The 21429-nt window shown below is 63.2% G+C and overlaps 2 protein-coding genes across 3 annotated transcripts; both read left to right on the top strand.

Moving 5' to 3' along the window:
• Window positions 1-96: 96 nt before the first annotated feature.
• Window positions 97-7932, top strand: MRPL9 (mitochondrial ribosomal protein L9). Of its 2 annotated transcripts, none has more exons than XM_030965326.1 (7): window positions 97-201; window positions 1867-2026; window positions 3198-3322; window positions 4949-4999; window positions 5073-5174; window positions 5953-6036; window positions 7138-7932. In XM_030965326.1, the coding sequence occupies exons 1-7, from the start codon at window positions 139-141 to the stop codon at window positions 7267-7269; spliced, it is 717 nt and encodes a 238-aa protein (XP_030821186.1). In that variant the 5' UTR covers window positions 97-138; the 3' UTR covers window positions 7270-7932. The 2 variants fall into 2 exon arrangements, with proteins under 2 accessions (XP_030821186.1, XP_030821185.1); XM_030965325.1 differs by having other exon boundaries at window positions 125-201; window positions 1813-2026.
• A 1408-nt stretch (window positions 7933-9340) lies between these two features.
• Window positions 9341-21237, top strand: CELF3 (CUGBP Elav-like family member 3). Its single transcript, XM_030965359.1, has 13 exons — window positions 9341-9723; window positions 12083-12165; window positions 14193-14241; window positions 15280-15408; window positions 15793-15872; window positions 16548-16691; window positions 17401-17539; window positions 17920-18069; window positions 18138-18203; window positions 18528-18626; window positions 19476-19619; window positions 20369-20501; window positions 21134-21237. The coding sequence occupies exons 1-12, from the start codon at window positions 9579-9581 to the stop codon at window positions 20494-20496; spliced, it is 1356 nt and encodes a 451-aa protein (XP_030821219.1). The 5' UTR covers window positions 9341-9578; the 3' UTR covers window positions 20497-20501; window positions 21134-21237.
• The last annotated feature ends 192 nt before the right edge of the window (window positions 21238-21429 follow it).

Genomic DNA, 21429 nt, shown 5'->3' with positions numbered 1-21429 from the left:
CGGGCAGCCCCCGGTGGGGTCCTTGCGCTCCGGTACGCGCGTCCCGCTCAGGCGCGCTGCGGGCAGCCCCGCCGTGCTCTGCGCAGGCGCAGTGCGGGCAGCGCGGGGTCCTCGGCGCCGTGAGGGAGCGGGGCCGCCATGTTGGCTCCGGGGGCGGTGGGACGGGTGCTGAGCCGGGCCCTGAGCCTGAGCCATGGCCCGGTGAGGGCGGGGGCACCGGGAGTGGCGGGGGAACGGGCCCTGAGCCTGAGCCATGGCCCGGTGAGGGCGGGGGCACCGGGAGTGGCGGGGAACGGGCCCTGAGCCTGAGCCATGGCCCGGTGAGGGCGGGAGCACCGGGAGTGGCGGGGGAACGGGCCCTGAGCCTGAGCCATGGCCCGGTGAGGGCGGGGGCACCGGGAGTGGCGGGGGGCGCCTGAGGCTGAGTACGGGAGGAGGGGGACGGGCCTTGACCGAGGGCGGAGCAGCGCCGGGGATGCGAGGGGCGGGAGTTGGCCTGGGGTCGGTACCGGGGGCGGCGGGATGGGCCCTGAGCCGGCCCCATAGCCCCGTTATGGAACCCTATAGACCCCATAACCTCCTTATGGAACCCTATAGACCCCATAACCCCATTATGGAACCGTATGGACTCCATAGACCTTATAGACCCCATAACCCCATTATGGAACCCTATAGACCCCATAACCTCCTTATGGAACCCTATAGACCCCATAACCCCATTATGGAACCCTATAGACCCCATAGCCCCTACAGACCCCATAGCCCTGTTATGGAACCCTATAGATCCCATAGGCCCCTTAGAGAACCCTATAGGCCCTGTAGACCCCATAGCCCCTAGAGACCCCACGACCCCCTTATGGAACCCTACAGGCCCCATTGCCCCATTATAGAACCCTATAGACCCCATAACCCCTGTCCACACCATAGCCCCATTATGGAACCCCATAGCCCCTAGAGACCCCATAGCCCCATTATGGAACTCTATAGACCCCATAGACCCTGTGGACCCCATAACCCCTTTATGGGACCCTACGGGCCCCACAGACCCTATAGGCCCCAGGGCTCGGTGCCCCATTCCCATCAGAACCCTTTAGAATATTCTGGAACATTCCCAAACCTCTCAGGGCTCGCTGCCCTGTTCCCATCAGAACATTCTAGAACGTTCCGTTCCCGAGGTGCCCCAACCCCATCCTGAGCCCTGTTCCCATTGGGAAGCCTTTAGAACATTCCAGAACCCCGCGGGGCTCGGTGCCCTGTTCCCATCAGAACCCTTTAGAACGTTCTGGAACCCTGCAGGACTCAGTGCCCGGTTCCCATCCCAAGCCCCATTCCCATCAGAACCCTTTAGAACCTTCCAGAACCCCACAGGGCTTGGTGGCCCAGCCCCATGGGCACACTCTAGAACATTCCAGAACCCCGCAGGGCTTGGTGCCCAAGCCCCATTCCCATCAGAACCTTTTAGAACATTCCAGAACCCCACAGGGCTCGGTACCCTGTTCCCATCAGAACCTTCCAGAACCCCACAGGACTTGGTGCCCCATCCCCATGGGCACACTCTAGAACATTCCAGAACCCCACAGGGCTCAGTGCCCCAGCCCCATCCTGAGCCCTGTTCCCATCAGAACCCTTTAGAACCTTCTGGAACCTCACAGGGCTCAGTGCCCCGTCCCCATCAGAACCTTCTGGAACGTTCCATCCCTGCAGGGCTCGGTGTCCTGCTCCCATCAGAACCCTTTAGAACATTCCAGAGCCCTGCAGGGCTCGGTGCCCCATTCCCTTTGGGACTCTCTGGAACATTCCGTACCCTCGCAGGGCTCGGTGCCCCGTCCCCATCAGAACCTTCTGGAACGTTCCGTCCCCCCGCAGGGCTCGGTGGTGGTGGAGCGCGTGTGGCCGGTGCCGCTGGGCCGGGCGGGAGCCGCTCCCCGGCTGCACCCGCGGCGGCACCGCGTCTACCGAGTGCTGCGCGACGGCAAACACCGGCCCCGGGGCGACATGGAGCTGCTGCTGAGCCGGGCCGTGCAGGGTGAGCCGGGGGCCTCATTCCCCTGGGTCTGGGGGCCTCATTCCCCTGGGTCTGGGGGGCCTCATTCCCTTGGGTCTGGGGGTTCCTCATTCCCTTGGGTCTGGGGGGCCTCATTCCTGGGGTGCCTCATTCCCCTGGGTCTGGGTTCTGTGGTCTGGGGTCCTCATTCCCCTGGGGGCCTCATTCCCTGGTGGGGTTCCTCATTCCCTGGGGTCTCAGGTTCCTCATTCCCCTGGGTCTGGGGTTCCTCATTCCCCTGGGTCTGGGGGTTCCTGCGTGGGGCCTCATTCCCTTGGGTCTGGGGGGCCTCATTCCCTGAGAGTGCCTCATTCCCTGGGTCTGGGGTTCCTCATTCCCCTTGGGTCTGGGGTTCCTCATTCCCTTGGGGGGGCCTCATTCCCTTGGGTCTGGGGTTCCTCATTCCCTGGGGTCTCAGGTTCCTCATTCCCCTGGGTGGGGTTCCTCATTCCCCTGGGGTCTCAGGTTCCCGGTTCATTCCCTTGGGTCTGGGGGTCCTCCGGTGCCTCATCTTCTGGGTCTGGGGTCCCCTGGTTGGGGTTCCTCCTGCTGGGGCCTCGTTCCCCTGGGTGGGGCTTCTTGGCTGGGGCCTCACCCTCATTCCCTGGGTGGGTCTCAGGTTCCTCATTCCCTTGGGTCTGGGGTTCCTCATTCCCCTGGGTCTGGGGTTCCTCATTCCCTATTCCTTGGTCTGGGGCCTCATTCCCTGGAGTGCCTCATTCCCTGGGGTCTGGGGGCCTCATTCCCTTGGGTGGTCTTCCCTGTTTGGGTGGGGCTCGTCTGGGGGCCTCATTCCCTTGGGCTGGGGGCCTCTAGGCCCCTGGGTCTGGGGGTTCCTCATTCCCTGGGTCTGGGGTTCCTCATTCCCCTGGGTCTGGGGTTCCTCATTCCCTTGGGTCTGGGGTTCCTCATTCCCTTGGGTCTGGGGTTCCTCATTCCCCTGGGTCTGGGGGGCCTCATTCCCTTGGGTCTAGGGGGGCCTCATTCCCTGGGTCTGGGGGTTCCTCATTCCCTGGTCTGGGGGTTCCCTGGGTCTGGGGTTCCTCAATCCCTGGGGTCTCAGGTTCCTCATTCCCTGGGCTGCCCCCGCAAGCTGCCCTGGCATTTGGGGTTTTTCCAGCCTTCCCGGTGACTTTCCGCCTTTCCCCGGCAGACCTGGGCGGCCGTGGGGACGTGGTGAGCGTGAGCAAGAGCCTGGGCAGGAACAAACTGCTGCCCCAGGGCCTGGCCGTGTACCCATCCCCGCAGAACCTGCGCCTCTTCCAGCACGAGAAGCAGGTCAGCCGCTCCTCAGGGCCTTCTCCAGCCTCTCCAACCCTCGGGAAACCCAGGGCAAAAGCAGGAATTGGGGTTTAAAGGCTCTTTGGGATCACCCCACACGCTTTCTGGGGGGATTTTGGGGATGGGAGGTGCTGGTTTCCTTAGGAATGCAATCCACCTTGACCCATAAAAAATTCCTGCACAGGAGGGTTTGGGATGAGGGGAGAGCCCTCCTGGCCTTGCCAGGGGATGATTCCTTCCCTTTTATCCTCCTCAACCCCTGGTTTTCCCCATTTTTCCTCAATCTGTTTTCCTCCATTTCTTCTTCTCAATCCCCATTTTTCCCATTTCTCTTTCTAAATCTCTTTTTCCTCCCCGTTTTCTCTTCTCAATCCCATTTTTTTGCTTCCTAAACCTTTTATTCCCCCATTTTCCTTCCTAAATCCCATTTCCCCCCATTCTCCCTCTAAATCCCATTTCCCTTTTTTACCTCCTAAATCCCAGTTTTTTCCCCATTTTCCCTCCTCAATCCCATTTTCCCCCCATTTTCTCCCCTCAATCCTATTTTTCTCTCCCATTTCCCCTTCTCTATCCCAATTTTTCCCCCCATTTTCCCTCCTCAATCCCATTTTCCCCGTTTTCTCCCCTCAATCCCATTTTTCCCCATTTTCCCCCCATTTCCCCTTCAGAATCCCATTTTCCCCCATTTCCCCTTCACTATCCCAATTTTTCCCCATTTTCTCCCCTCAATCCCATTTCCCCTTCAGATTCCCATTTTTTCTCCTATTTTCCCTCCTCAATCCCATCCCCCCATTTTCTCCCCTCAATCCCATTTTCCCCCATTTTTCCCCCATTTCCCCTCCTAAATCCCAATTTTTTCTCCCATTTTCCCTCCTCAATCCCATTCCCCCCCCATTTCCCCTTCTCTATCCCATTTTCCCCCATTTTTCCCCCATTTCCCCTTCTCTATCCCATTTTCCCCCATTTTCCCCCCATTTCCCCTTCTCTATCCCAATTTTTTCCCCCATTTTCCCTCCTCAATCCCATTTTTTCTCCCATTTCCCCTCCTAAATCCCATTTTCCCCATTTTCTCCCATCAATCCCATTTTTCCCCCATTTTTCCCCAATTTTCCCCCATTTTTCCCCCTTTTTCCCCCATTTCCCCTTCTCTATCCCAATTTTCCCCCATTTTCCCCCCTCAACCCCATTTTCCCCCAATTTTTCCCCATTTTTCCCCCATTTTTCCCCATTTTCCCCCATTTTTTCCCCATTTCCCCTTCTCTATCCCAATTTCCCCCATTTTCCCCCATTTTTCCCCCATTTTCCCCCCTAACTCCCATTTCCCCCTTTCCCCCCAATTTTCCCCCATTTTCTCCCCTCAATCCCATTTTCCCCCATTTTTCCCCCATTTCCCCTTCTCTATCCCAATTTTTTTCCCCCATTTTCCCTCCTCAATCCCATTTTCCCATTTTCCCTCCTCAATCCCATTTTTCCCCCATTTTCCCCCATTTTTCCCCATTTTTCCCCCATTTCCCCTTCTCTATCCCAATTTTCCCCCATTTTCCCCCCTCAATCCCCATTTTCCCCCATTTTTCCCCCATTTTCCCCATTTCCCCTCACTCCCATTTCCCCCTTTCCCCCCAGCTGGCTCAGCAGGGGAAGCTGGACGAGCCCCAAACCCAGAGCGGGCAGAAGGTGAGCGGGGTCCCGCATCCCAAAAACCCCAAAACCCCTGGAATTCCCCCCGTTCCTAAATCCCCTCTCCCAGACCCTGGAGTTCCTGCGGCGCTGCCGGCTCCAGGTGGGGATGAAGAACAACGTGAGCTGGGAGCTCACCCCCGACATCGTGGCGCGCCACTTCCTCAAAAACGTGAGCACCATTTCTGGCCTTTTGGGGCTTTTTGGCTTTTTTAGGATTTCCACGGTCAAATCCCAGGGTTTGGGGTCATTCCCGAAGGATTTGGGGGATTCAGGCCGGCCCTGCTCCCTGGTTTTGGGGCCATTTCTGGGTTTTGGGGTCACTCTCATTCTGTTGAGTTTTGGGATCATTCCCATGTTTTGGGGCCATTCCTGGGATTTGGGGCCCTTCCTGGGATTTTGGGGCCATTCCTGGGATTTGGGGCCATTCCTGGGTTGTGGGGTCACTCCCAGGATTTGGAATCACTCCCTGATTTTAGGATCATTCCCTGGATTTGGGGCCATTCCCTGGATTTTGGGGTTTCCAAGGGGTTTGGGGGGCTCTGGCCAGCTCTGCTCCCAACATTTGGGGTCATTTCCCAGCATTTGGGGTCATCCCCAAGAATTGGGATCATCCCCAGCATTTGGGGTCATTCCCAAAGGGTTTAGGGGGCTCTGCCCTGCCTCTGTTCCCAGGTTTTGGGGTCAAATCCCAGGATTTGGGGTTCCCAAAGGATCTGGGGGGGTCGGGATGGGGCTGGGGAGGGTCTGGGGGCTGTGCCTGCCCCTGCTGCTGGGATTTGGGGTGAAACCCCGGGATTTGGGGTGGAATCTCAGGATTTGGGGTGAGACCCCGGGATTTGGGGTGGAATCTCAGGATTTGGGGTGACCCCCCGGGATTTGGGGTGGAATCTCAGGATTTGGGGTGACACCCTGGGATTTGGGGCCGTGCCCGTTCTGTCCCGTGCCAGCTCGGGGTGTTCGTGCCCCCCCACGCCCTGCGGCTGCCGCCGGAGCCCATCACACGCTGGGGACACTTCTGGTGTGACGTCACGGTGAGGGGACACGGGGACAGAGGGACAGAGGGGACAGCGGGACAGGGGACAGGGGGACCCCTTGCACCCCATTTCCCTCCCACTTCCTCCCCGTTTCCCCCTCATTTCTTCCCCATTTCCCCCAATTCCCCTTCCACTTTCTCCCAATTCCCCCCTCACTTCCACCCCATTTCCCTCTCCCTCTCCCCCTCATTTCTGCCCCATTTCCCCCAATCTTGACTCCCAATTTCCCTTTCTCTTCCACCCCATTTTCCTCTCCCACTCCCCCCTCATTTCCTCCCCTTTTTCCTTCCCACTTTCCCCTCACTTCCACCCTATTTCCCCCTCATTTTCTCCCCATTTTCCCCACTCCCAATTTCCCCCTCACTTCGACCCCATTTCTCCCTCCCACTTTCCCCTCATTTCCCCCAATTTCCCTCCCACTTTCTCCCCATTCCCCCCTCATTCCCTCCCCATTTCCCCAAATCCCTTCTCCCAATTTCACTTCCCCCCATTCCCCCTCATCTCCTTCCCCATTTCCAGCTGATTTCCCCCATTTTCCTCTCCCACTCCCCTCCAACTGGGAACATTGGGCTGGTTTGGGGGATTTTGGGGTGTCTTGGTGGATTTTGGGGTGTTCTGGGGCTGCTTTTGGGGTTCCCAGGTGAGCGGGCTGGACACAGTGCCAGGTGCCCATGGACATGGTGCCCTGGGGCATTTTTGGGGTTTTTTGGGGGGGGGTTTGGGGTGACTGAGGTGTTTTTGGGGCGGTTTTTGGGGTGACTGAGGTGTTTTTGGGGTCCCCATGTGAACAGTTTGGACACAGTGCAGGTGCCCATGGCCGTGGTGCCCCAGGGGTGGTTTTGGGGGTGGTTTTATGTTTTTTGGGGTGGTTTTGGGGGTGACTGTGGTGTTTTTGGAGTGGCTCAGGTATTTTTGGGATGCTTTTGGGGTGGCTCAGGTATTTTTGGGGTGACTGAGGTGTTTTTGGGGTCCCCAAGTGAACGGTTTGGACACGGTGCGGGTGCCCATGGACGTGGTGCCCCAGGGGTGTTTTTGGGGTGTGTTTGGGGTTTTTTGGGGTGGTTTTTGGGGTGACTGAGGTGTTTTTGGGGTCCCCAGGTGAACGGCGTGGACACGGTGCGGGTGCCCATGGACGTGGTGCAGTTCCTGCACCCCAAAACCAAACGCTTCCGGCACTGGCAGCAGCAGCAGCAGCAGCAGCTGGAGAGCAGCAGGGAGAGGCTCCTCTGACCCCCCCACCAGGAGATTTGGGGTCCCCTGGAAAGATTTGGGGTCCCCTGGAAGGATTTGGGGCCATTCCCCCCCTCTTTGGGATCCCCTCACTCTATGGAACTCCCAGACATTGCCCAATTCCCAGAGCAGCAGCTCAGGAACCCCCAAATCCCCCTGAACCCCACTCTGGTCCAGGGGGGTCCCCGGGTGGATTTGGGGTCCCCAAGGTGGATTTGGGGTTCCCAGAGTGGATTTGGGGTCCCCAAGGTGGATTTGGGGCCGTTTCCCCTCTTTGGGATCCCCCCTCACCTCTGTGGAACTCTTGGACATCTCTGAGTTCCCCGAGCAGATTTTGGGGGTTTTTTGAGCCCCCAAATCCCTCTGAGCCCCACTCTGGTCCAGGGGGGTCCCTGGGGTGGATTTGGGGTCACCAGGATGGATTTGGGGGGGTTCCCCCCTTTGGGAACCTCTGGGAGTTCCTGGAGCAGGAATCCCCCCAAAAAGGGGGGGTCACGATTTTTTGGGGCACCCCAGGATTTTTTGGGGGGTCCCAAAGTTTTGTGGGGTCTCAGGGATTTTGGGGGGGGATCTGGGAGTTTTTGGGAGTTGTAGGATTTGGGGAAGAAAAGGGCAAAATTTCCCCCCCCTCCCCCAAAATAAAAGGGAATTTTGGGATCCGAATTTGGGAGTTCTGAGTCAATTCTTGGGGGCGGGACCCGCCGGGTGAGTGCCGTGTCCCCAAATTGTCACCACGGGGTGTCCCCAGAGTGCCACCACAGGGGGGTCCCCAAAAAGTATCACCGCGGGGTGTCCCCAAATTGTCACCACGGGGTGTCCTCAAATTGTCACCACTGGGTGTCCCCAAATTGTCACCGCGGGATGTCCCCAGAGTGCCACCACCGGGTGTCCCCAAAGCCTGGCCTGTGACCCCAAGCGGCGGGTCCCCACCTGCCCCGTGTCCCCAGAGCGCCGCCGCTGGGTGTCCCCGCAGGTGTCACCCCTCGGGGGGGTGTGGCGGTGCCACTTGGGCTGTCACCGGCTCGTTACCATGACAACGGCGGGGGGGACACACGGGGACACGGCTGGGGACAGCGGGACGTGAAGGGAGGTGACAGAGAGCGGGGGGTCACGGTGACACCGGAGCGGGGGGTGACACGGGGTGGGGACACCGGGACACGGCGTGGGAGGTGACACGGGAGGGGAAGGGGGCGGGGCTGACTTCAGCACCGGGGACAGCACCGGGAGGCGACAGCGACACGGGGGGGGGGGGGACACGCGTGGGCGGACACCGGACCCTCCCCCCCCCCACCCCGTACCCTCCCCCCCCCGCGCGTGCGCGCGGGAGCGGCCCCGGGCCCCGCCCCCTCCCCAAAACATCCCCAACCCCCCCCATCCCCCACCGCCCCCGGGCCGGGCGGGGCCGTTACCGGAGCCCGGGGCCCCCTCCGGTTCCCGGTGCCGGTGCCGGTGTTGTCCCCCGTGCCCGGTTCCGAGCGTCCCCTCCCCGCTCCCCGTTCGCAGTCGCGGTGTTGCCGCCGCTGCCCGCAGCCGGTCCCGGTGCCCGTTATCCGGTGCTCGGTTGCCGGTGCCAGTAGCCGGTTTCCAGAGCCCCATTCCCGGTGACTCCAGGTCCCGCTGTTGTCGCCGGTGCCGGTGCCCGGCAGCCAGAGCCCCGTGCCCCACAGCCGGTGCCGGTGCCCGTCATCCGGTCCCGGAGCCCGGTTCCCGGTCCCGGTGTCCGGTTCCCGGTTCTCGTCGCCGGTCCCGCTCCCCAGGCCCCGGTGCCGGTCCCCGGTGCCGCTCTGACATCAGCACCGGGCGGGGCGGGGCGGGGCGGCTCCAACCGGAGAAGAAAAGCATCTCCCGGTGCCGATCCCGGTGCCGGTACCCGGCACCCGGTACCGCTGCCCCAGCGGGCGGGGGCTCGGCCACCACCGGGGCTCTCGGCGACCGGCGGCCGCCGCGGCCGCCATGAACCGAACCGGGCGTTGAGCTCCCCCCGCCCCCCGCCCGGTACCGGGACCCTCCCCGAGGCCACCGGGGCGGTACCGGCGGGGCGGGCGCTCGCAGCATCCACCGGGATTTTGGGGAGCAGCGCCCGGGAAACGGCCGGGACGCACCGGGAGCGCCGGGAGCGCCGCCCCCCGGGCAGAGCTGCCCCCGCCCCGCCGCGCCCCGTCCCCGGAGCCGAGCCGAGCCCCGGGGCCGCCTCGTCCTTTGTGTGCGCCGGGGCACCGGGCACCGCCGGGAGCACCGGGAGCCGAGGCCGGGCGGTGATAGCGGGGAGCGGGAGCGGCCCCGGGGCCCGGGGAGCCCCCGGCGGCCCCATGAAGGAGCCCGACGCCATCAAACTCTTCGTGGGGCAGATCCCGCGGCACCTGGAGGAGAAGGACCTGAAACCGATTTTTGAGCAATTCGGCAAAATCTACGAGCTCACCGTCATCAAGGACAAGTACACCGGGATGCACAAAGGTACGGTAACCGGGAACCGGGAACCGGGGATGGGCAAAGGGAACGGCCCCGAGCAACGGGAACGGGCAGCGGGAATGGGGCAGGGGCAGCGGGCACGGCCCCGGGCAGCGGGGGTGGGTGCGGGGAGAGCCCCGGGATTCGGCCACCGGTACCGGGAATGGCCCTCGGTACCGGGATTAGCCCCGGGATGTGGCCCTCGGTACCGGGAATGACCTCGTGATGTGGCTCCCAGTACCAGGAACAGCTCCCGGCACCGGGAACAGCGCCAGGATACGGCCCCCGGTACCGGGAACAACCCCTGGTACCGGGAATAGCTCCCAGGATGAGAAATAGCCCCGGGATTCGGCCCCCGGTACCGGGAATGGCCCCAGATACCGGGATCAGCCCTGGGATTCAGCCCCCGGTACCGGGAACAGCCCCTGGGACTGGGAACAGCCCCGGGAGACGGCTCCGGTACCGGGAGCGGCCTTGTGCTATGGCTCCCGGTACTGGGAACAGACCCTGGTACCGGGAACAGCCCCGGTACGGCCCCCGGTACTGGGAACAGCCCCCAGCACCGGGAATAGCCCCGGGATCCAGCCCCGGTACCGGGCACAGCCCCGTGCCACGGCCTCCAGCACCAGGAACAGCTCCCGGTACCGGGAACAGCTCCCAGCACCGGCAACGGCCCTGTGACAGGGCCCCGGTACCGGGAACAGCCCCAGGATGGGGTCCCTGGGACTGGGAACGGCCACCGGCACCGGGAACAGCTCCTGGTACCGGGAATGGCCCCAGGATATGGCCCCGGTACCGGGAACAGCCACTGGCACCAGGAGTAGCCCCGTGATACGGCCTGGGGTACCGGGAACAGCCCCGGGTACAACCGAGGGCACCGGGAACAGCTCCCGGTACCGGGAACAGCCCCGGCATTGGGAACCACTCCAGATCCAACCTCCGGTACCGGGAACAGCCCCATGAATGGTACCGGTACAACCGTGGGAACTGGGAACAGCCCCCAGAACAGCCCCCGGTACCGGGAACAGCCCCGGGTACAACCGAAAGCACCAGGAAACAGCCCCAGGAACAGCCCTGGGTCCGATCTCCAGTACCGGGAACAGCCCCACAAAGGGTACCCGGTACAACCGAGGGCACCGGGAACAGCCCCCGGTACCGGGAACAGCCCTGGGTACAGCCGAGGGCACCGGGAACAGCCCCAGGAACAGCGAAAGGCCTTGAGCAACACCCACAGCTCAGCCTACAGCCGCAGGCCCCGGGAACAGTCCTAGGAACAGCCGCAGCCCCCAGCCCAGCCGGGGTACCCCGTGTCACGGTGTTGTGCCCCGGCTGCTGGGCCTGGGGGCAGCTGTGAGCTGTTGGTGTCAGCTGTGGGGTGTTGTGTCCGGCTGTTGTGGGGCTGGGTGAGCGCAGGCTGTTGTTGGGCTGTTGCTGTTTTTGCTGGGGTGTTCTTGGGCTGTTTTTTGGGGGTTGGGCTCTTTTTTGGGGCTGTTGTTGGGCTGTTGCTGTTGGACTGTTGCTGGGGTGTTGTTGGGGTGTTCTTGGGCTGCTTTTTTGCTGGGCTGTTGTTGCTGCGGCGTTGTTGTCAGGTGCTGTTTGGGTGTTGTTGTTGGGGTGTTGCTGGGCTGTTGTGCCCGGCTCTTGTTGGGGTGTTGTTGGGGTGTTGTTGGGGTGTTGTTGGGGTGTTGTTGGGGTGTTGTTTTCGGGCTGTTGTGCCAGGTGGGCGCAGCGGTTCCAGGCACTGCCGGGTGTTGTTTCGGGTGTTGGGCGTCACGTGGGTTCCCCTCCAGGTGACACCCGGCCCTGGGGGCGTCAGGCTGTTGTGTCGGGTGTTGTTTTGGGGTGCCAGGCAGGTTTTGCGTGTCACGTGGTCACCCCATGGGTCCCCGTGAGGGTGACACCGGCTCTGGGTGTCCCTGGGACTGTCCGGGTGTCGTTTTGGGGTGTCCGGGTGTTATTTTGGGGCATCCAGGTGTCGTTTTGAGCTGTCTGGGTGTCGTTTTGGGGCGTCCAGGTGTCGTTTTGGGGTGTTGTGTCTGTTTTTGAGGTGTTGCATGGTCACCCCGTGTGTCCCTGGGAGTGACACCGGCTCCGGGGGTCCCTGGGGGGTGTCACAGCCGGGGGTGACAGTTATTTGGGGTCTGTGGGGGTTATTTGGGGTCTATGGGGGGTATTTGGGGTCTGTGGGGTTTATTTGGGGTCTGTGGGGGGATTTGGGGTCTGTGGCGCTGTGGGTGTTCTGGGGGGTCCCACCGGTTTTGGGGCTCTGTGGCCACTCCAGGCCTCGGGCTGGGGGTGAGGACACCCCGAGGGTCCCCCTCACGCCCCCCGACCCCTTTTTTGTTCCCCCCCATTTCCCCCCCAGGATGCGCCTTCCTGACCTACTGCGCCCGCGAGTCGGCCCTGAAGGCGCAGAGCGCCCTGCACGAGCAGAAAACGCTGCCGGGGGTGAGTGGGGACCCCCCCGAGGCACCCCCAAACCCGCCCTGTGAGCCCCCAAGCCGGGACACCCCAAAAATCGCCCTGGAACCCCAAAAATCACAGTGAAACCGCAAAAATCGCTCTGAAACCGCCCAGAAATCACCCAGAAACCAACGAAAAAAAATCGCCCTTAAATCCCTCCAAAATCATCCCTAAAAATCACAGTGAAACCCCAAAAATCACACTGAAACTCCAAAAATCACACTGAAACCACCGAAAAAACCTTAAATCCCTGCAAATCACCCCTAAAAATTACCCTGAAACCGCCCAAAAATCACCCAGAGACCAATCAAAAAATCACCCTTAAATCTCCCAAAATCACCCTTCAATGCCCCAAAATCACCCCTAAAAATTACCCTGAACCCCCACCAAAAATCGCCCTGAAACCCCCCAAAAATCGCCCTGAAACCCCCAAAAATCACCCTGAAAGCCCCCAAAAATCAACCTTAAATCCCCCAAAATCACCCCTAAAACTTACCCTGAATCCCCCCCAAAATTACCCTGAACCCCCCCAAAAATCACCACAAAACGCCTTAAACCCCCCCCAAATCCCCCCAAAATCACCCCCCACCCCCCATTTTCAGGACCACCCCACCCCCCACCTCTGGGGGGATTTTTGGGGGGCCGGGTTCCCCCCCGAACATCTGCGGGGTGTTTAATTAACGCCGCTAATGAGGGCCCGGCGCTAATGAAGCGTGGAGACAACAAAGCCCAAGAATTTGGGGGGTCCAGGAGTTTCGGTGCCCCCCCCCCCCAATTAATTTAGGCTGGGGGGTCTCGCCTCCCATTCCCTCCCCCCAGGCTGATTTTGGGGGGGGCGGTTTGCGGTTTCCTTGGGGGATAAAAGGCGGGGGGCACTTTGGGGGTCCCCAGGGTGGGGAGGGGGCTCAGGGCGCGCCCCCCCCGCGGGCTCCGCGCGTGTCCCGCCAGGCCCGGGGGGGATTTGGCTTCGCCGGGATAATCCCGGGATTTGGGGCCGTAAATCCGGGGGATTGGGGTGGGGGGGGCGGTGGATGTTTTTTTTTTGGGGGGATTTAAGGGCGGCCCCGCCCCAGCAGCTGCCCCCGCGCAGCGCTGGGAATTTGGGGAGGGGGCGTCACCCTCAGCACCCCCCGAGCTGCGCTGAGCACGGGGGAGGGGGGGGTCCCGGTGTGGTTTGTGGGGGGTTGGGGGGCTTTGTTCGCCCCCCCCCTTTGTGCCTTTTCCCCCCGCTTTACGGCCGGGGTTGATCCAGCGCGGGGGAGGGGGGGGGGATTAGGGGGGGATTAACGCCCCCAGCCCGGGGGGGGGCATTTCCAGCGCCATCTGGGGCTCGGGGGGCGGCGGGGGGCTCGGGGGGCACCTTCGCTTTCGTTGGCGAAAGGAACGCGCGGGGTCAGCCGGGGATGGACCCGCCCCCCCCCAGCCCAAATCCCCCCGAGCTGGGGCACGGCCGCCCCTCCCCCACACCCCGAGGGGGTTTTGGGGGAGGGGCGGGGTCACACCGGGCCTGGGGGGGTCCCCGCCCCCCCCATCCCCAAATCTCCATCCCTGCCCCCCCGCCATCCCCATCCCCGTCATTGTTTATCGCGAGCGCTGATGACGTCAGCGGCGTTGCCAGGCAACGGCGATGGGTAAATTGGGGATGAGTGGGCGGTTGCCATGGAGCGGAGCCGGCCGTTGCCATGGCAACCGCGCATCTGCGCCCTCCCCTCCCCCCCCCCCGTTCCTCTGGGGGGTTCCGGGGTGTGGGGGAGGGGCGGGGTTGGGTCCATCCCCCAATTAACGCGGGGGGCGGAGGGGCGCTCATTAACGCGGCCCCCCGGGCCCCCCCCTCCCCTCCGGCTCCCGTTGCCAGGTAACGGGATGCAGGCCCGGCGTTGCCATGGCGACCGGAGCATCTTTGGGGGCCGGGGGGGGTGGGTTTGGGACCCTCTGAGGGGGTGGAGGAGGTGCTGGGGGGGGGGGGGTCTCTGTGTGTCCCCCAACCCCCCCTGTGTCCCCTTTCCCCCCAGATGAACCGGCCCATCCAGGTGAAGCCGGCGGACAGTGAGAGCCGAGGAGGTACCGCCCCAAAAAACCCCAAAATCCCCCAGAATCCCCCCAAAAATCCCCCTGAATCTTCCCCCAAGTCACCCTCAAACTCACCCGTGCCACCTTGTCCCCAAACCCCGGTGTCCCCAAGGCCACCCCTCAATGTGAGACCCCCAGGGCCACCCCACGTCTGTCCCTGTCCCCATCTGGGCTGTCCCTCCGTGTCCCCATTCCCAGGAGCTGTCACCCTCTTCCCATTCCCAATGTCCCCACCCCATCCTTCCTGGAGTGTCACACCCCTCTGCGTGGCACTGTCCCCCCGTGCCGGTGTCCCAGCGCCGGTTGTGATGTCCCCGTGTCGTGGTGCCACCCATGGTGTCCCCATGCTGGTGTCCCAGTGCTACCCGCGGTGTCCCCGTGCCCGTGTCCTGGTGCCAGTACAGTGTCCCAGTGCCACCTATGGTGTCCTGGTGCCCGTGTCCCTGTGCTGGTGTCCTGGTGCCACCTGCAGTGTCCCTGTGCCTTTGTCCCCATGCCCATGTCCCCATGGCCATGTCCCAATGCCACCCATGGTGTCCCTGTGCCCCTGTCCCAACACCACCTACGGTGTCCCCACCATGGCTGTGTCCCCATGCCCCTGTCCCAGTGCCACCTGTGGTGTCCCCTGTGTCCCTGTCCCCCTGCCCCTGTTCCAGTGCCACCCGCGGTGTCCCCATGCCCATGTCACCATGGCCATCCCTGCCTATGTTCCTGTGCCTGTGTCCCCATGCCCATGTCCCAACACCACTCACGGTGTCCCCATGCCCATGTCCCCCCCCCCCCACTGTCCCCATGCCCATGTCCCAGTGCCACTCACGGTGTCCCCCTGCCCCTGTCCCAATGCCACCACGGTGTCCCCATGCCCGTTCCCCAGCCCATACACAGGTGTCCCCATGCCCCCATGTCCTGCATGCCACCCACGGTGTCCCCATGCCCGTGTCCCGATGCCACCGGCAGTGTCCCCATGCCCGTGTCCCCATGCCCGTGTCCCCATGCCCGTGTCCCGGTGTCACCCGCGCTGTCCCGCAGAGGACCGGAAGCTCTTTGTGGGGATGCTGAGCAAGCAGCAGGCGGACGAGGACGTGCGCAAGATGTTCGAGCCCTTCGGCACCATCGACGAGTGCACGGTGCTGCGCGGCCCCGACGGCACCAGCAAAGGTGGGGACACCTGGGGGGACACCCCGGGGCGGGCGGGGTCCCTTGGGGGTCCCGGGGGGTCCCACGGGGGTCACCGGGGTGAGCTGTGGGGCAGGGATGGGGTTTAGGGCGAGCACGGCAGGGATGGGGTTAATGGGGTCTGGGGGGTCCATGGGGTGATGGGGGTGCAGGGGGTGGGACCCCCAGAGCTCCCTGGAGCTGCCATGGGGCCCATGTCCCCGATGTCCCCACTGTCCCCAATGTCCCCACTGTCCCCACTGTCCCCAATGTCCCCAATGTCCCCATTGTCCCCACTGTCCCCAATGTCCCCGATGTCCCCGATGTCCCCACTGTCCCCAATGTCCCCACTGTCCCCAATGTCCCCATTGTCCCCAATGTCCCCAGGCTGCGCCTTCGTCAAGTTCCAGAGCCACGCGGAGGCCCAGGCCGCCATCGCCGCCCTGCACGGGAGCCGCACGCTGCCGGTGAGGGACCGTCCTTGGCGCTGTCACCTGCGGTGTCACCTTTGTCACCATCCCCTTCATCGTCCCGTCACTGTCCTCATCATCGCCCCCTGCACTGTCACCTTCAGCATCCTCTTCATCGTCCCCTTTGTCATCCCCTTCATCGTCTTCATCATTGCCCCCTTCATCGTCCTCATTGTTGTCCCCTTGTCCTCATCATCACCCCTTCATGCTCCCCTTCGTTGTCCCCTTCATCTTCCTCATCATTGTTCTTATCCCCATTGTCACCCTCATCACCCCCATCATCCTCATCATCATCCCATCATCATCCTCATTGTGTCCTTTATCGCCCCTTCGTCATTCTCTTCATCATCCTCACCACTGTCCCCACCATCATTCCATCATCATCCTCACCACTGTCCCCACCATCATTCCATCATCATCCTCACCAATGTCCCCATCATCAACCCCATCCGAATCCTCTTCATCACCTCCACCATCATCCTCACCCCATTACAACCCAACCATCACCCCCATCACCACTCCCACCACTGCCCCACTCCGTGTGACCCCGAATGACCCCAACTGACCATGAATGACCACAACTGACCATGAGTGACCACAACTGACCTTGACTGACCACGAGTGACCATGAGTGACCACGAGTGACCACGAGTGACCGCCGTGTCCCCGCAGGGCGCCTCGTCCAGCCTGGTGGTGAAGTTTGCGGACACGGAGAAGGAGCGGGGGCTGCGGCGCATGCAGCAGGTGGCCAGCCAGCTGGGCATGTTCAGCCCCATCGCCCTCCAGTTCGGCGCCTACAGCGCCTACACGCAGGCGGTACGGGGCACTGGGATGGACTGGGAGGGACTGGGGACACTGGGGACACTGGGGGGATTGGGGGGACTGGGGACAAAGGGGACACTGCAGAGACTGGGAGCACTGGGGGCACTGGGAGGGACTGGGGACACTGGGAGGGACTGGGAGCACTGGGGGGATTGGGGGCACTGGGGACAAAGGGGACACTGGGGAGACTGGGGGTACTGCGGGCACTGGGGAGGATGGGGGGACTGGGGCAATTGGGGACACTGGGAGGGATTGGGGGCACTGGGGGGATCAAGGGGAAGGGGGTGGGATGCCCCAAAATCCAGCCTGAGGTGATTGGGGTGATGGGTGGTGGGAGGGGATGGACACTGGGGTGACATCCATGGGGACATGCTGGTCCTGGGTGGGACACTGGGGTGACATTCATGGGGACATGCCGGTCCCAGATGGGACATTGGGGTGACATCCATGGGGAGATGCCAGACCCATGTCATGGGGTGTTGGTGGCACCAGGGTGACATCCATGGGGAGATGCCGGTCCCACATCCCGGGGTGTTGGTGGCTCCGGGGTGGGCACTGGGGTGTTGGTGGCACCGGGGCGGTGGTGGCACCGGGGTGTTGGCAGCACCGGGGTGTTGGTGGCTCGGGGTGTTGGTGGCTCGGGGTGGGCTCCCGGGGCGGTGGTGGCCGTGGTGGCCGCGCGGTGCCAGGCGTGTCCCCGCAGCTGATGCAGCAGCAGGCGGCCCTGGTGGCCGCGCACTCGGCCTACCTCAGCCCCATGGCCACCATGGCCGTCCAGATGCAGCACATGGGCACGGTCAACCCCAATGGGCTCATCGCCACCCCCTTGCCACCCTCCTCAGGTAACGGGGACAGCGGGGAGGGGGTGGCGGACACGGGGACAATGGGGACAGACACCTGGGGTGGGGACACTGGGATGGGGACATGGGGATGGGGGTCACCATGAATGGGACATGAGATATGGCAGGGCACCATGGATGGGATGGGGACACCAGGGGTGGGACATGGGGTGTGGGGGGACACTAGGGGTGCGATGGGGACACCGTGGATGGGATGGGGACTCTCAACCCCCACCCCGTGGAGGGTTCCCCACCCTCTGGGTCACAGTCCCGGGGGTGTCCCCGGGGTGTCCTGGTGCTGACCCGGCGCTGACCCGGCGCTGACCCGGTGCTGACCCGGCGCTGACCCGGTGCTGACCCGGCGGTGCCCGTGCTGTCCCCAGGAACCAGCACCCCCCCGGCCATGGCGGCCACCCCCGTCCCGGCCATCGCGGCCCCGCTGAGCGTCAACGGCTACAGCCCCGTGCCCGCGCAGCCCGCGGGACCCCCCGCCCCCGACGCCGTCTACGCCGGGGGTGTCCCCCCCTTCCCAGGTGCCCCCCGACCCCCCCAGCCCCCCGAGCCCCGCCGGGCCCCCCCCTAACCCCCCCTGTGCCCCCAGCCCAGAGCCCCGCGGCCCCCGGGGACCCCCTGCAGCAGGCGTACGCTGGCATGCAGCACTACACTGGTGCGTACTGGGGCCACTGGGAGGGACTGGGAGGGACTGGGAGGGGGTGTGTGGTACTGGGGGGCACTGGGAAGGACTGGGGGAACAGAGAAGGGTAATGGGGGAGCTCTTGTTGGGACTGGGGGGAACTGGGAGGGACTGGTTGGAACTGGGAGGTTGTTGGGTGACGCTGGGGTGGCGCTGGGGTGGCACTGGGGTGGCACTGGGGTGGCACTGGGGTGGCACTGGTGGCTTGGGGAGGGTGTTGTGCGGCACTGGGTGGGCCCTGGGGTGGCCCTGGTGGCACCGATGCCCCCGGTGACCCCGTGCCCCCCGTGCCCCCAGCCGCGTACCCGGCCGCCTACGGGCTGGTGAGCCCGGCCTTCGCCCCCCCGGGACCCCTGCTCGCCCCCCCGCCCCCCCCGCAGCAGCAGCAGCGTGAAGGTGAGACCCCCCTGGGATCCTCCAAAACTCCCCGGACCCCCGAGACCGCCCCGGGACCCCCCAAAACTCCCTGGACCCCCGAGACCTCCCCTGGGACCCTCCCAAAACTCCCCAGAGCCCCAAAACCCCCTGGATCCCCTGAAATATCCTGGGACCCCCTTGGTACACCCGAGACCTCCCCCCGGGACCCCCCAAAACTCCCCAGGACCCCCTGATACACCTGAGACAACAGCCCCCAAAACCGCCCAGGACCCTCAAAATGCCCTGGGACCCCCACCACTGAGACTTGGGACCCCAAAATCAGAGCTGTGAACCCAAAGCAGGAGCCAGGTTTGGGTTGAGAGCCCCCGTTTTGGGGTGGTGTGTCCATTTGGGGTTGTCAGCCCCAGTTTTGGGATCCTGTGTCTGGTTTGGATTGAGAGCCCCAGTTTTGGGGTCCTGTGTCTGGTTTGGATTGAGAGCCCTGGTTTTGGGGTCCCGTGTCTGGTTTGGGTTGAGAGCCCTGGTGTTGGGGTCTGTGCTGGGTTTGGGTTGGCAGCCCCGGTTTTCAGGTCTCTGTCAGTTTTGGGTTGAGAGCCCTGGTTTTGGGGTCTCGTGTTGGGTTTAGGTTGAAAGCCCCGGTTTTGGGGTCCATGTCTGGTTTGTGCTGAGAGCCTGGGTTGTGGGGTCCGTGTTAGGTCTGGGTTGAGAGCCCCGGATTTGGAGTCCAGTTCCAGTTTTGGGTTGAGAGCCCCGGATTTGGGGTCCTGTGTCCATTTTGGTTTGACAGCCCCGGTTTTGGGGTCCGGTCGGTTTTGGGGGCAGGTCGGTCTTAGGTGTGTCCCAGGTGTGACCCCGCTCCCTCCGCAGGCCCCGAGGGCTGTAACATCTTCATCTACCACCTGCCCCAGGAGTTCGCCGACACCGAGATCCTGCAGATGTTCCTCCCCTTCGGCAACGTCATCTCCGCCAAGGTCTTCGTGGACAGGGCCACCAACCAGAGCAAGTGCTTCGGTAGGGACACGGGACAGTGGGGACGTTGGGGACAATGGGGACATTGGGGATAATGGGGACAATGGGGACATTGGGGACAATGGGGACAATGGGGACATTGGGGACTTTGGGGACATTGAGGACAATGGGGACAATGGGGACATTGGGGACAATGGGGGCATTGGGGACATTGGGGACAATGGGGGCATTGGGGACACGGGGACATTGGGGACATCAGGGACATTGGGGACATTGGGGACTTTGGGGACATTGAGGATAATGGGGACAATGGGGACATTGGGGACAATGGGGGCATTGGGGACATTGGGGATAATGGGGGCATTGGGGACACGGGGACATTGGGGACATCAGGGACATTGGGGACATTGGGGACATTGGGGACATTGGGGACTTTGGGGATAATGGGGGCATTGGGAACAATGGGGATAATGGGGGCATTGGGGACACAGGGACATTGGGGACATCAGGGACATTGGGGCTAGTGGGGATAATGGGGACAATGAAGACAATGAGGATGATGGGGATAATGAGATATGAGGACACGGGGACAATGGGGACACGGGGACAGAGGGACAATGGGCATAATGGGATATGGGGTGAGGGATATGGGGATACTGGAGACATCAGGGACATTGGGATATGGGGACATGGGGACAGTGTCCCCAAATCCTCCATGTCCTCCATGTCCCCACATCCCCACGATGTCCCCATGTCCCTGATGTCCCCACACTCCCCCGATGTCCCCGCAGGCTTCGTGAGCTTTGACAACCCCGCGAGCGCCCAGGCCGCCATCCAGGCCATGAACGGCTTCCAGATCGGGATGAAGCGGCTCAAGGTGCAGCTCAAGAGGCCCAAAGACGCCAACCGGCCCTACTGAGCCCGGTGAGAGCCCGGGACCCCCTGGGACCCCCTGGGAGCCCCCAGGACCCCCTGGGACACCCTGGGACCCCCTGGGACACCCTGGGACCCCCTGGGACACCCTGGGACACCCTGGGACCACTTGGGACACCCTGGGACATCCCCAGGACACCCTGGGACCCCCTGGGACACCCCCAGGACATCCCTGGGACACTCCTGGGGCACCCTCAGGACCACCTGGGACCCCCAGGACCCTCTGAGACACCCCTGGGACACCCCCGGGACCCCTTGGGACACCTCCAGGACCCTCTGGAACCCCCTGGGACACTCTGGGACCCCCTGGAACCTCTCCAGCGCTGGAAAACCCGTGGGGATCCCCTCAAGACCCCCCCCAGGACCTCCCCCCAGAACTTCCCCAGACCCCCCCATGGCCCCCCCCGGCTGGGAACCCCCTGAGCCCCCCAAGCCCCCTAGGTTGGGATGTTCCCCCATTGGGATTTGTGGGGTCCTTGGGATTTTGGGGGGCTGGAAATGCCCAGGGAGGTATTTGGGGTGTCCCCCATTGGGATTTGGGGTGTCCCAGGGTTTTGGGGGGGGGCAGGAAGTGCCCCCCAAACCCTGTTTAACCCCTCCATCCCCAAATTTTCCCTCCCCAGGACCGGAGGCTCCGGAGCAGCACCTTTGGGTGCCCCCTCATTGCAGAGCAGCTCCCCCCAAACCCAGCGGTGCCCGGGGCGGGGGGCTCGGTCCTGCTGGGGGGGGCCCCAGACCCCCCCACGCTCAGGAAGGATGGACCCCCCCTCCAGGCCCCATCCGACCCCCCAGTCCAGCCCAGCCCAGTCCAGCCCAGTCCAGCCCAGTGCAGGGTGCCAGTGCCCCCCCCCACAGCAGCCACATCCACTCCGTTTTTGGGGGGGTCGTGCCCACCCTGGGGGGCCCCCAAAAGGACCCC

Source organism: Camarhynchus parvulus, chromosome 25, assembly GCF_901933205.1.
Source record: "Camarhynchus parvulus chromosome 25, STF_HiC, whole genome shotgun sequence".
NCBI lineage: Eukaryota > Metazoa > Chordata > Aves > Passeriformes > Thraupidae > Camarhynchus > Camarhynchus parvulus.
This window is presented reverse-complemented; position numbering and strand designations above follow the sequence as displayed.

Excerpts from the sequence above, each read along its gene's own strand:
- CELF3 (XM_030965359.1), top strand. The coding sequence starts at position 9,579 with ATGAAGGAGCCCGACGCCATCAAACTCTTCGTGGGGCAGATCCCGCGG. Across the intron at positions 9,724-12,082 it reads GTACACCGGGATGCACAAAG|GATGCGCCTTCCTGACCTAC; the intron begins GTACGGTAACCG and ends TTTCCCCCCCAG. Across the intron at positions 16,692-17,400 it reads ACAGCGCCTACACGCAGGCG|CTGATGCAGCAGCAGGCGGC; the intron begins GTACGGGGCACT and ends GTGTCCCCGCAG.
- MRPL9 (XM_030965325.1), top strand. The coding sequence starts at position 139 with ATGTTGGCTCCGGGGGCGGTGGGACGGGTGCTGAGCCGGGCCCTGAGC. Across the intron at positions 202-1,812 it reads TGAGCCTGAGCCATGGCCCG|GGCTCGGTGCCCCGTCCCCA; the intron begins GTGAGGGCGGGG and ends GTACCCTCGCAG. Across the intron at positions 5,000-5,072 it reads AAACCCAGAGCGGGCAGAAG|ACCCTGGAGTTCCTGCGGCG; the intron begins GTGAGCGGGGTC and ends CCCCTCTCCCAG.